Raw genomic sequence first — 13,381 nt, forward strand, 5'->3', positions numbered from 1 at the left:
ATTTTTTTAATTCAATTAATAAACATGTGGATTTTTATTTTATTTTTAATTTAAAATATACACAGCTGTCAACTTTTCATGCTGAGTGGCGTGACACATAGGATTGACCAAGTCAAAATTGGTGTTTTGCAAAAGGGGCTAAACATGAGGGGTTACTTTTGCCATTTTTTTTAATAGGGGGCCAAAATTGCAACTTTTCCAAACTTAAGGGGCAAAAAGTGCGTTTTAGCCTAAAAATAATAACGATATATTTCAACAAATTCCTTGGAGTATTTAAAGAGTCTAATGTTGTAAGTTAATTAAGATAATATAAACTTGAATAAACCAAGAATATGGTGGTAGTATGGTAGTAGTTAGAATGATCGATGGTATTAAAAGTGACCGATGGTATGAAGATAAGACATAAAATAGGAATGTGTTAAAGAAGTGAAAAGGACGATTATAAGAGGGGATATGGAGTAGGTGATTCTGGGTAACTGATGAGGTTAAAGATAATCTCCTTAAACCAATAATGAGCTTAGGAAGGTTGTTAGGTTGAAGAGTAAAGAGTCAAGATAAATGGTAATGTTAAAGAAGAGATGAGGCGTATGTAAACGAGGATAAGAAGAGGTGGGTTAAATAAATGGGTATGGTGAGATATAATAATTGTGTTAGGATAAATATCGACTTACTTAAGATCAATAAGACGAGACTATAACGGTGTAAATAGCGTGGTCACCTTGTGAGTCTAAAAACACGAATTAAGTTGGACGAGAATAAGACGATTATAAAAGGGGTTATAAAGTGATGGGTTGGGGTAATCAAAGGTAACCAAGTAATTTCCCCAAGGTAATTAAAGAGCCTAAGATGATTGATAGACATGAATGTATAAGGTGTAAAAATGAATAAACAATATAGTGTGGTCGAATTTAGATGATTGTAGACGATGACATGATTATTAAGATGAAATGTAAACGAAGATAGGGAGTTGTGTATTAAGTAATGAATGATGTTATGGATAATAATAACGGTGAGTAAGATGAGAATCGATTAGAAGAGAGTAAGATGAATGAGGAAGAAGATAAGAGATAAGGATTTATAGTGATTGACGATAATAATAATGACCGATAATGAGAGAATAAAACCCTAGAATGTAATGAAGTTTTAGTGGGGAAAGTTGCTGACTTCGAAAGTAATGATAATGTGGGATACTAAATTTAAATTAGAATGAAGTCAAGATTATGGGAATGGTCGATGATATAAATGACAATGAACGTGAGACGAAGTAATATGATATAAAGTTGTTTTAATGAGAAGAATAATTATGAAAGAGCTAATGACGATGGTTAGGTAAAACCTAGTTATATAGATGGAAGACGTTATAAGGAATGTTAATGGAGAAGTAAACATCTTAAATTAATAATGAAGAATAGGGTATGCTATTAGGATGAAAGATGTATATACGCTCATATAAGATGTTAATTAATGATGAGAAGTTATCATTGTATGATGATGAAATAAATGACGCCTGCGAATGACGAATAATGACAAATGATGTGCTTGGTTTATAATGACGAGTAAAATGACGAAATGATTTATGTTGTGAGAATGATCATATCATAATTAGGAAAAATGACGAATGAGGAATGTATGTTTAGTAACAGAACTCTGACATACATTAAAATGACAATAGAAATCGGTATCGATGTGCATATAGGTCTTAAGGATGAGTTGCATCTTCTCATATACATATGGATGTGTTGATCTTGATACTATTGGGAATACTATGTGTATTCCTTTGGTGTTTTGAAATTGATGAATTATGTGAATTGATATGTAAATGATATGTAATGATGATGTGAAAATGATGAAGTATAAATGTTAACGTGTGAAACGATGATATGTATGTGATGATGAGTAAATGAGTTTGACTTATATCGATTCCAATTATTGACGTTATTCGTGTATTCTATTTATCTTTTATCAATTGTAATCTCACCCTTTTGATGTTGTTGTGTGTTCTGGGTACATACACTTAGGACAAGGAGCTCTAGCTGCGGGACAATTAGAAGTTGGCGACAGAAGTTCTCTTCTGCCATTATCCTTATTAGTGAAAACCATGTAGTCGAACACGTGCTCTGATTTGTAACATTAGGGTCGGTGGGTTATCATTTAATTTATGCTATGAAGTTTAAAGATCTTAGAATTTCTGTTTACTTTACTTGATGATGAGAATTAAACTTGGTTTATTGTGACAGTCGAATTATTCCGCTGCTGATTCGAGATTTAATAATATATGAAGTTTTTGAATCATGATATTTGTATTATGAATTTGATAAATGACTAGTAGGAGTAACACCTTATATTAAATTCATTCTTTTACACAAGAGCGCTTATATGAGATGACGCATGTCTTTTATAGCTTAACCAAAGTCCTGGGTTCGAATCCAGCCTTGGGCATGCAACAATATTAAAACTCTTAGGAAGAACTTACCGCCCATTTTGAATCCCACTATGCTCGAAAGATTAGTCCTCGCAGTTGCACGCAGAGGATACCCGATTTACAACAAAAAAAATTCATTCTTTTTATTTAATATTCCAAAGTTGGGGTTTAGGGTATTACATTAACTATTTTTATCGTGATACTTTCTCCGTTCTTAAATACACATCTCAGTCGATCACATCACACATGTCATTACAAAATTTTGATATTAATATCTTTAATTATCTATCATAAAAATAATAAAATTTGATATTATGAAAATATTCATTGAAACAAGTCAAACAACATTTTAAATGCTAATATTTGTATTTATTTATTAGTAAATATTGTTAAAGAAATTTTTATGAACCATGTATATTGTAAAACCGCGACATGTATTTAAGAATAGAGGGCCTAAGTAGATAAAAAAATTAATAATATTTTTTTAAGGAAAACAAATTAATAATAATTAGTTTGCTCATAAAAAATAAATTAATAATTATTCGAAAAATTAGTTAGTTATATTAATTTGCAAAAACATTAAAAAAACAAATTAATTTTCTTTAATTTTTTTTATTAATTTGTAACAAGTAACAAACATTAAAAACAAATTAATAGGTACTAGTATTTTTTAAGAATTTAAGAACATGATTGACATTTGTCTTTCTAACAAAAAAAAATTATGAACATTATTACTAATCACTAGTCATGAAAGAACATTGACAATAGGACTCCGAAGAAAACGCACAATTAACCCTAAGTTTAACAGTTAGTTTGTTGTGTCTCAAATTAAGCTCTGCCAACCTTACATTATCACCCAAATCAAAACTAACTAAACCATCCTCAAAAACGACATCGTTTTTTCTCATTTTCCCTTCATATAAATAAATCACTCTTTTTTTTCTTCAGGAAAAAAAAAAGAGTGAAGAAGAGAGAGGAAAATTTCTACTCTTTTCTCGCTTCATTCCAGATTCGTTCAATTTTCGAATCCATGGCAAATTTTCAAACCTAATTCGCTTTCGAATTTCAATTCATTCTCAAATCATGCACTTCGTGTTAATTAACGGTATGTTTTTTCATTTTAATTTGTAATTATCGTTTTTTAATTTTCCTATTTAGATGAATATTATGATTATTGTGAAAATTAGGTTTTGTTAATCTAATTATTATAATTTTATATATTGATCTCAGATTTTTGTTTTATTTTTATTTTAATGGATTGTTATAATTTAGATTGGAGTTAGGTTATGGTGTTATTTGGAGATTTTTTATTTAATTATTTGTTAATTGAGATTGTGTTAGATATGAGATTGGTAATTTGTTGAGTTAAATGTTATGGATCAAACATTGTAATTATCCTTATTTTGCTCCTTTAAATTGAATTGATAAAGCACCTTGGAAATGTGAAATAAACCAATGAAGCACTATTACCAACATAATTGAATGTAATGTAATCACACGTGTGGGTGTCTGATATTGACCCGTGTCAGACACAATTCCATCCGAAGTGTCGGTGCTATAGAGAAATAAACACAAAATATGGTTTTACATTATTGTATTGTTGATTGGACCTAGTTACCTACGTTGGTTAATAGTTACACAACACACGGGAATGTAACTCTTTCAAGTTTTTAAGTTTTTAAAACATTGTGGTATATTTCCGTTCACCACAACGAAGAGAAATGTGGTATATTACCGTTCACCACAACGAAGAGAAATGTGGTATTCCTCCGTTCACCACAACGAAGAGAAATGTGGTATATATTTCCGTTCACCACAACGAAGAGAAATGTGGTATATATCTCCGTTCGCCACAACGAAGAGAAATGTGGTATTCCTCCGTTCACCACAACAAAGAGATAATATAGTTTATGTACAAATAGTGAAAAGAGATAAATGATATTAGTCGTGTTGAAATGGTTATTTTTTTATTTTATTTTATTTATTTATTCGAACTGTGGTGGTTGAACTTTATGTATGACTAAGTGTTGGTTTATGGAAAGGATTTTTGTCGAATAATGTTGACTTGGATATATGATTGTGATGGATATGATTGTGATGGTTATGACTATATTTGCTATATGATTTATTTATTGTTGCTGAAATGAGTATTAGGATTTGTGCCGAGTAAAGCATTTCTTCTTTTGATGCATTGGGGAGGAAGGACTCACTTTGTCTTTGCCATTGTTAATGGAATTCATGAGGTTCCATTCTATTATATGGATATTGCCATTAGTTTAGATTATTGAATTGATTGACGTTAATATTGACACAACTTGATGACATAGGATGTTTTATTTTGGGTTTGTACAAGTAGTATGAAAATAAAGATGTTATTTGGAGATTCTGGCTGATAGAACATGTTTTTAAAACAGGATTAAAATCTTGGAAATGTTGAAAAATACAGAGGAAACTCTGTCGTAATTTCAGTGAACATTAATTTGAAATGAAATTCAAATTGGAATTTTTATTTATTTATTATAGTTGTCAAGTTTGATTAATAGGCTTGCCGGGCTAGAATGATCTAGTTCGTGCGCCGGTCACGATGATTGTTTTTGGGTCGTGACAAAGTGCAACAAAGTAATGCAGTGATTCATGATATAAATTGTGTTTCTTTATGCGCGTTTTAATTGTTTGTTTTTTCCTTTTTTTTTTTTTGTCATTTTTAGAACTACATTGTGTTATTGCCAGTGTTGTCAAATAGCTGCGATAGTGTATCGGAGTTTGTACAAATCGAATGATATTGTTCCGCAATATGCTATTTTTTACGAAGTGTTATCCAATAGTGACTATAGCGGTGTTATAGCAGCACTTTAGCGTACTAGAAATTAAACAAATCGCCATGACAGCACTTGCTATGGCATTGTGCTATGAATATGACATGATGCTCTGTAGTGGCTATAGCGTGGCAATTTGTGACGAACAGTTTTTCTGTGACTGGGTTATTCAAATTTCAGAATTTATTTAATCATATATTCATACATATTGTGCTTCTCAGATGGTGGTTAAAGTACTACCAACAAAATGCATCCGAATTACTTTTGTTCCATATTTATATTTTCTTACGAATGATGTTCTTTAGAAGTTATGTAAACTTGTGGGTTTTCAATTTTGAAGTAGAATTTTATGGATCTACTTCTGATTCTAGTTGTCTTGGATGTCAAATGTTGTTAAAATTATGTTAGTTTTCCTTTTTGTATTTACATGTTTTACTGGCATTGATTGTACTTATTTTAATCAGTCATACACAAATTAAGAGTTTGTTATTGGTTTTTTTTGTAGATTTTTATTGAGGTCGAGGTCAACAGGGGAAGCTAGTAGCTGAGACTCAGTTTCACAGCAAAGTGATTCTTTTGTTGGACAATGGCTTATATACTGATATTGCTGTGATTTCTGCCGTTGCATTGTAAACTTATCATCTTTAATGATGTGGAATTTCGCATCACATGCCCTTACGAGCATTAGAATGAAAAGAAGCTCGACAGAGCCAATCCTAAGTTGTGCAGAATGCTCAGATGATGAGGTCTGCTCTAATGCAAGCAAAGATGAAGGGCTGGAATGCCCAATATGCTGGGAATCTTTCAATATAGTTGAGAATGTGCCTTATGTCTTATGGTGTGGCCACACCCTCTGTAAAAATTGTGTCCTAGGACTTCAGTGGGCTGTGATGAAATTTCCTACTCAACAAATCAGGATTCCTTTCTTCGTTTCTTGTCCATGGTGCCACCTACTATCATTCCGGTTCATCTACAAGGGAAATATGAAATTTCCTCGCAAGAATTTCTTCCTTCTTTGGATGGTTGAGAGTCTAAATGGTGATAGACATAAGGCTGTTTCTGCTTCTGTGGACAGCCAGCCAATTTGGTCTCCTAAGGTCAACCTTTTGGGAAGTCAAGGTACTGGCTGTAGCCCTAGTAGGCCCTCAAGTAGTCATTGTTCTGAACAATTGGGATCTAACAATGCTGTTCGCGTAAGTGATAGAGAGAGACACTATTTTTCCCTTCATAAATCTCTGGATTTCTTCCTTCACTTTACATCCAAGTTCCCATTGGTCATCATTTTCCTTCTAATAGCTTTTTTTGTAATTCCCTGCAGCATTGTTATTTTAATCATTTACTTCCTACTCACTATTATTTTTGCTATCCCATCATTCATAGTATTGTACTTTGCATACCCTACCATCCAGAGATTGGTTAGAGAAATAACTTCGTAAAATGAAGACTTGCTCCTACAGTAAGTTCTGGTGGTTTAATCCAACTTATCGGAAAAAAAAACCTTTGGATTGAAAGTTCTACCATGTGGTAATTCCGTTGTTATTTTTAGGTTTTCATACTTTTACTGTTTATTTCTTGTGTAGTTTTTTGTGCCATTTTCATATCAACTAAGTTGCTGATCTTAAGAGTAATTTTATTCTTTTGTCAGTTGTAATTTTTGTTTTCCTGAAGTGAAGTTTAACTGTTGTACAAAGAAGTCTTACATGCTAAAATTTATGTCCAAAATTACTATTGTTCTGTGAATACTTGTAGAATATATGTTTCTTGCAAAATCTCTAAGTATGGGCTTAATTTGATTTTACATGTCATGGTGGAAATTGCCATATGCTTCATTATATGGCTTAAATTTATAACCAATTAAGCTCTGGATTAGCATTTGTTTAAGCATTTCTGACCTAATTACCTGGTGACCTTTGATGTCTGCACTGGTTCCCACACCCTAATCCTTATGTTTTTCTTCGAGACCTGTTGGAGAGGAGTGGTGATGGTTCAGGCAGTTAACAACTTCCACAATTCAGAGGCAAGGGTTCCGAAGTTAGTAGTTTCAAATATAAATTTCTATTTATGCTATAATTGCTATTTTTACTTCCGTGTTACACGAACTAGGTGGATATAATAATATTGGTATCCCAGCCATGCTGTTTCTGTGTATTCTCCTAAATTAGAAACTTTATTTATTTATTTATTCGTTGTGGACTTGTGGTGATGTTAAATACCAACCTCGAGAAGTTATTTCTTGGCCTCAAATGGTTTTCTCACCACTGTTGTCTACATGATGTCGGTTAAAACTAGGGAAGTTAACAATTTGGGCTAGTTTGATTAAACACAATCATTGATGTTTCATATAATCATTGATCATCTTATTGGTTAATTTGTCATTTCCGAAAAATGAAGTTGACTGTCGAACTGTGCTACCAAAACTAAATCCCAAAACAAGGAAGGTTTACACAAGAAATAGCTCTTGTATTTGGTGAAGCTTACATTTCTGTTTTTCAAATTTTTTTTTTAGCATCATGTATTGTTGTATTGTTTTAGTATTAATGATGACTAAGAGCTACAGATAGAATTATGTACGAGCACTTAGATCTTTGCTTCTCAAACTCTTGGATATTTGTCAATTTTTTTGTAAATGGCCGGATATTTGTCAATTAACTCTTCAATTAACTCCGCACTTGGAATTGTACTTGCCTTCCCTTTTGCTTGTAACTTTTCATTTTTAAGGCAGCTTTCCACAGCCTTGGCTCTCGCTCTGTCTGCAACTAGATTTACATACGTCATCTTATTTTGAAATTTCTCCAAAGATTTCTTCCTTCCCCGTTCAAGTTCACTCTGCAATTTTTTTCGGCTTTCCTCAGCCTTGGCTCTCGCTCCGTCTGCAATTAGATTTACATACTTCTCCAAAGATTTCAACCTTCCCTTTTCAAGTTCACTCTGCAATTTAGAAGTTTGCAATTAGTTTTTAAATTAAAGTTCAACTTCTCATCTCACACCACATATTTTACCCGGCCTCTATTTTTTTATCATTCCAGACTTATTGTTCATACTAGACTGCTAATTGTTTTACAGATAGCATCTACTCACATGTTTTGAACTCTGAAAAAGTTATGAATAAGACACAAATTTAACAAGACCTAGAACATTATCTGATTATAGGTAAGGAAGCATTTCATGACCTGCTTAAAGAAAGCACTAAATGAATAAGATCTAAGGAACCTAATAAAGAGTGTCTGAGAGAAACCTGTTGCTTCATTAGCTTGCGTTTGGCTTTTATCTTCTTCTTGTCTTCCCAGGAATCTATCAACTCTATCGACTTCTCATACCTGACAATGTTTTTCATTAGTATATAAACTGCATGTAATGCTTGATTCAAGAGATGATAATATTTATTGTAATTATGTTTGAGAGTGTTTTCTTTGTTAGAAATTCAACGTAATCATGCTTCCAAGTACCTTTGTTTGATCTTGTCGGGCTCAGTTCTCTCCTGTTTATTTGCCCATTGTTTGATCTTGTCGATCACAGTTCTCTCCCATTCATCTGCACTTGTCTCCCCATTGTTTGATCCTGTTGTAGTCAGCTCTCTTTGAGGGTCAGGTTTCCTTGAAGTCTTCCTAATTGGTGATGGTAGTGACGGCAGTGAAGGAGGAGCTTCAGCTTTTGGTGCTGTGGTGTCATTTTTTTTTTCCAGTGAAAGATGAAGCCTTTTTCATTGATAGTGCAGGGGTAATGGCCTTTTCCGGTTTCTTTTCTTCTACAACTTGGTCATCTTTAGATCTAAATGAACCTAAACATGATGCAGACAAAGTTTAATAAACTTGATTTTCTTTCTGTTTTTTTACTTAAGAGTAATGGTAATTATGATTCATAAATGGAGTGGTATGTACTCATATTTACCTGATAATCGCTTGGATATACTACCGAGAAGGGACTTTGAAGATTTTGAGCTTTCCACCATGCTTTTGACCTTGGCCAATGAGGCCTCCGGGTTCTCACTCTTCTGCTCAGAGGTCTCTTGCAAATTAATTGAGAATGCAGCAGCAGCTACTGCTGCACCATGCACCATTTCTATGTAGTCGTTATCACGACCTGTTTTACTTGAAAGCTGTTTTTGTAACCAACTTTGGCCCTTTTTCTTCTCTGCTGAAAATGGTCAAGACAGTTTTTACACGAGGTCAAATGAAAATTATCCCACGTTTTTCTGAACTGACTTGGCTGTTGGTTGCATGCTCTTATGTGTAATTGTCTAGTCTTCATTTCTAAAACTTTTCAATAACCATGCATGGCATAATTTTTTTTTTTTTTTTTATTATCTTTGTTTCTTTCTGTTTCTTTTCCTCATTTTTATGGTAAATGCTTGACAAATTAGTAAAATTATGAAATAGACTCATTTTTATGGTAAGTTCTACATCTAGTTATCAAACAAACACTAAGCATACACTACAAGAGAGAAGTGAAAGAGAGATTAGCTGTGCTAGACTTCATTCCCAATAGGTACTCATTTCAACCACTCTCCAGTGGGTACATAATAAGTTGGATATATTATATATTGGTTCGGAAACCACCAAATGAGAGAAGTGAAGGTATGGGGAAAAAGGTAACAAAACATTACCTTTGAAAGACTTGGTTTTCTGCACAGGTATTTTCCGATCCCTTGTGGCACCAAGATCAGCTTTGTTCTCCTCCGTACCAGTAAGTTGTACCCTAACAAAATTGTTCATGTAACGTTTGTAAACCGATGAAAATTATGAACATCTTTAGTTCTATTTTTATATAGCTTACACAAATATATCTGTTGAACAAAAGTTTACTTGATGTAGATAATATTAATACATGCATGTGTATACAACTACTCTTATAAATGATCTGTAAAATAAAAGAAAATAAAAAATCATAAAGGAAGGAATTAAAAGAGAAACAGTTATTTTTATGCAACATAATCCTATTGATTAGGGGGAAGGGAAGGGTTCCCTTCAGGGACAATATGGTCCTGTAAAATCAAGACCCTTAAAATAAAAGGGTGTTGGGGATTTTATAATATAAAAAAAGTGATTATGATGTTTGAATGATGGAGATTCTCCTTCGTATTGGTGATCGGTTCAACAGAGAAAACATGAGATTTTCAAAGGTGAGATTCTGATCAAACATGGGTTCTCAATAGTTTTCATAATTAATATATTAACATGGTAAATATTGTAACACTACGCAAGATATATGGCTGGCATGTATTTGCAATACATGTTGACAATAAAATGTATAGGAAGAAAATTCAGAGGAACTAACCTCGTTTGACTCCATAAATTCTCCATTCTACTGGGAGGGTTTTATTCTCAGGTTTTCCTTCTATCAATTATATGGGTTTGTTATTTGTGGGGCCATCATTTGGAGGATAACAAGCAAGGTTAAATATACTTTGCATATGGTAACTGGTTTGGATCTCTTGTGCCTTTTGGAGAAATATAGGTATTCTTTTCTTCGTGGCAGACTTAACTTTCAGTATAGTATATATTTTAGTTGATCTTTTTAATCCATATATCTATGGTGAAGAATTGAAGAATCACTAGTTGAGTGCAATGTCAAAACAACCTGGAATAAGGATGGGAAAACCACTCTTTTCATTATGTCTTGAAGATAAAAATAAATTTAAAAAATAGATATTAGAGAACATATATTTGCAAGGATGAAGTTTATGCAATATATAGTAGTCCTATATAAAAAGCTGCTTTACATTTTGGGCGCATTTCAAAGTTTATTTATAACATAAGCATTTTTATTTTACAAAAATAAACAATATTTCATTCAAATCGATAGAGTACATCGATACAATACAAATTCAAAGTTGCTAAAAACAAAAAGGATGAATACGTGAATTAACTCACAACATCCATGTTAATAACATAAAACGACATATGCCTACAAATATGACTATATTCAAGCCACCGAAATACTCATGTTTTTGGATCTGCAACGTTGACGACGCAAAAGTCACTGATTAAATCTGCACTTGATCAAATCTAATTTTTCAATCTGAATCAAATAAACACCACACTAAAACGGAAAATAAAAAATACACCGCACAAAAACGGGAAATCAAAATAAAGTCGTGCTAGACGACGAAATCACAAAAACAAACGAAAAAAATTAAAAAATATGTGAAATAACTTATTTCGCTAAAAGAGAATGAAAAAAATTCGGAGGGGTGATTATGGGTCAAAATTAACCCTAAATCACCCGTCTTTGATAGATCAAGAAGAAAAAAAGTCCTCAGCTAGGATTTGGGAAAGGGGATAACATAAGCACTTACTCCTATTTAAACTCATGTATTTTTTAGAATAAACTCATAAAACGTAGTTCTAATATCACTACCAATTCCCATCTTCGCTATTGCATTGCATCAACACAATTGTTCACTTCACGGTAATTATAAGTGTTAGGATTAGTACAAAATATTGATTACTCTGTGTTTAAGGCTAAGCTTGCAATATTACTTATAAAGCAAGTAAATAGTTAGTGCTAATCTCTAGATACTTTGCTATAAATAAGTATCTCTCTCATGTACTTTGAGACAATGAATAATAACACAAACATTTTCTCCTATCAACAAGACACTTTGATCTACCAATCAAGCCGATCTAATTGCACAATATTTTACGCTAGTCTCCAATAGCTCCCGTGAACATGATTTTTGCACCTTAGCCAACTTCAAACCTTCAAAAATACCCCAAATCTATGATGTGTGAGCACTACAAAGACCAATTCTTTTGGTAAAACCTCCAAGCCACTCTCTTTCATTACCACGGGAAACTCCACCAGACCACTACATACCTCACTACCACCTCTGCTTGCACCGTATGTATTTAATTTAACCCATCCAGCCATAGGATGATTCCAACGATTTAAAATTTGGAGTGTAGGGACATGATGCATAGTATCATCTCTGCACATAGCTTGAGCATACTCCAATGTAAGTTTATGAACTTGTGACCAACGTGTCGGAGGCCTCGTATATATATTATCATACACTTCTATATTCCTCCACAACCATAAATAATGACAAGTCATTGCTCAAAAATCATTCCACTTAACCTCCAAATTTCCCACCTTAATACACTATAAGTCTATAAGTTATAATCTAACCACTGCTGCAGCTCCAAAGAAAAAAAAAAAAAACTACCACATAACTTGATCGGAATGATATTTATCCACATAGCGATGGCTAATGGACAATCTCTTAACACATGCAAGGTAGTTTCGATCACAATATTACAATGCTTACAATAGGGAGCTCCAAATGCATCTTGTTTTTCCTTTCATTGGCTAATTATCTATCTTGACACATAATACGTTCAAAGATATACAAATTGTTTAAAGTAATGTGTTGTTTGAACAATCTGCTGGTTTGTCGAAAAATTGTTTGAAGCTAAACAAATTGTCTGTCGAAAACCAAATATACTTATAAGACTAACTTTTGTTTGTCTCTTAACTATAGTTTGTCCCTTAACAAATTGTTTATAACAGATAATCACTTATATATAGATTTTTTAGGTCAAATATCGTTTGCGGTCTTTAAGACATATGTTTATAACATGTTAGTTTTTAAGTTTATTTTGTTACAAATTGGTTTTTAAGTAAGAAAATATCTGCACTACTATCCTATTTTCATCAAACTCAGCTAAAAGGTATTTATGTGGACGTTTAATGTTAAGTTGGTATGCCCAAATTTACCACTCACAAAACTAGGGTTCATAGGTGTATTACTCAGTCTTGATCTGACACAAAATTGATCGATTACTAGCTTTATAATATTGTTAATAAAATATTTATCTGTAAAATTAGACTTAAATTCAAAAGCAATAAGAAGAAAATATGCGTAAGCAATGAAGCACGGGCACGATACGAGTATCGAATACAACGCGTATCTGACACGGCGATACGTCATTCATTGAAAAACATAGGATACGACGTTTGAGATATGCATATAAAAAGAATTATATATATATATATATATATATATATTATTGTAATTTAAGAAAATTAAAATAAAAAGACCGTTCTGAACAATTTTTTTGACAGAAATTGAATATGCATATATAGAAAGAAAAAAAAAATATTTACTGTAAAATCTAGAAGAAGAAGAAGAAAGAACACATAT

General features: G+C 32.5%; 1 protein-coding gene and 1 pseudogene across 2 annotated transcripts; one reads left to right on the top strand and one right to left on the bottom strand.

Annotated features, from left to right (window-relative positions):
- Positions 1-3,380: 3,380 nt before the first annotated feature.
- On the top strand, positions 3,381-6,806 carry LOC146921695 (RING/U-box superfamily protein). The gene is made up of 2 exons (XM_085715017.1): positions 3,381-3,527; positions 5,744-6,806. Exon 2 carries the CDS (start codon positions 5,886-5,888, stop codon positions 6,672-6,674), a length of 789 nt encoding a protein of 262 aa, XP_085571143.1. The 5' UTR covers positions 3,381-3,527; positions 5,744-5,885; the 3' UTR covers positions 6,675-6,806.
- An 871-nt stretch (positions 6,807-7,677) lies between these two features.
- On the bottom strand, positions 7,678-10,599 carry LOC146921696 (uncharacterized; annotated as a pseudogene). The gene is made up of 6 exons (XR_015012209.1): positions 10,513-10,599; positions 9,842-9,933; positions 9,127-9,372; positions 8,685-9,016; positions 8,474-8,555; positions 7,678-8,166 (listed from the first exon to the last, which is right to left on the bottom strand). The product of XR_015012209.1 is annotated as an uncharacterized LOC146921696 (transcript).
- Positions 10,600-13,381: the final 2,782 nt, after the last annotated feature.

Source organism: Medicago sativa, chromosome 5 (assembly GCF_051527215.1).
Source record: "Medicago sativa cultivar Bolivia chromosome 5, Bolivia_mono, whole genome shotgun sequence".
Classification (NCBI taxonomy): domain Eukaryota; kingdom Viridiplantae; phylum Streptophyta; class Magnoliopsida; order Fabales; family Fabaceae; genus Medicago; species Medicago sativa.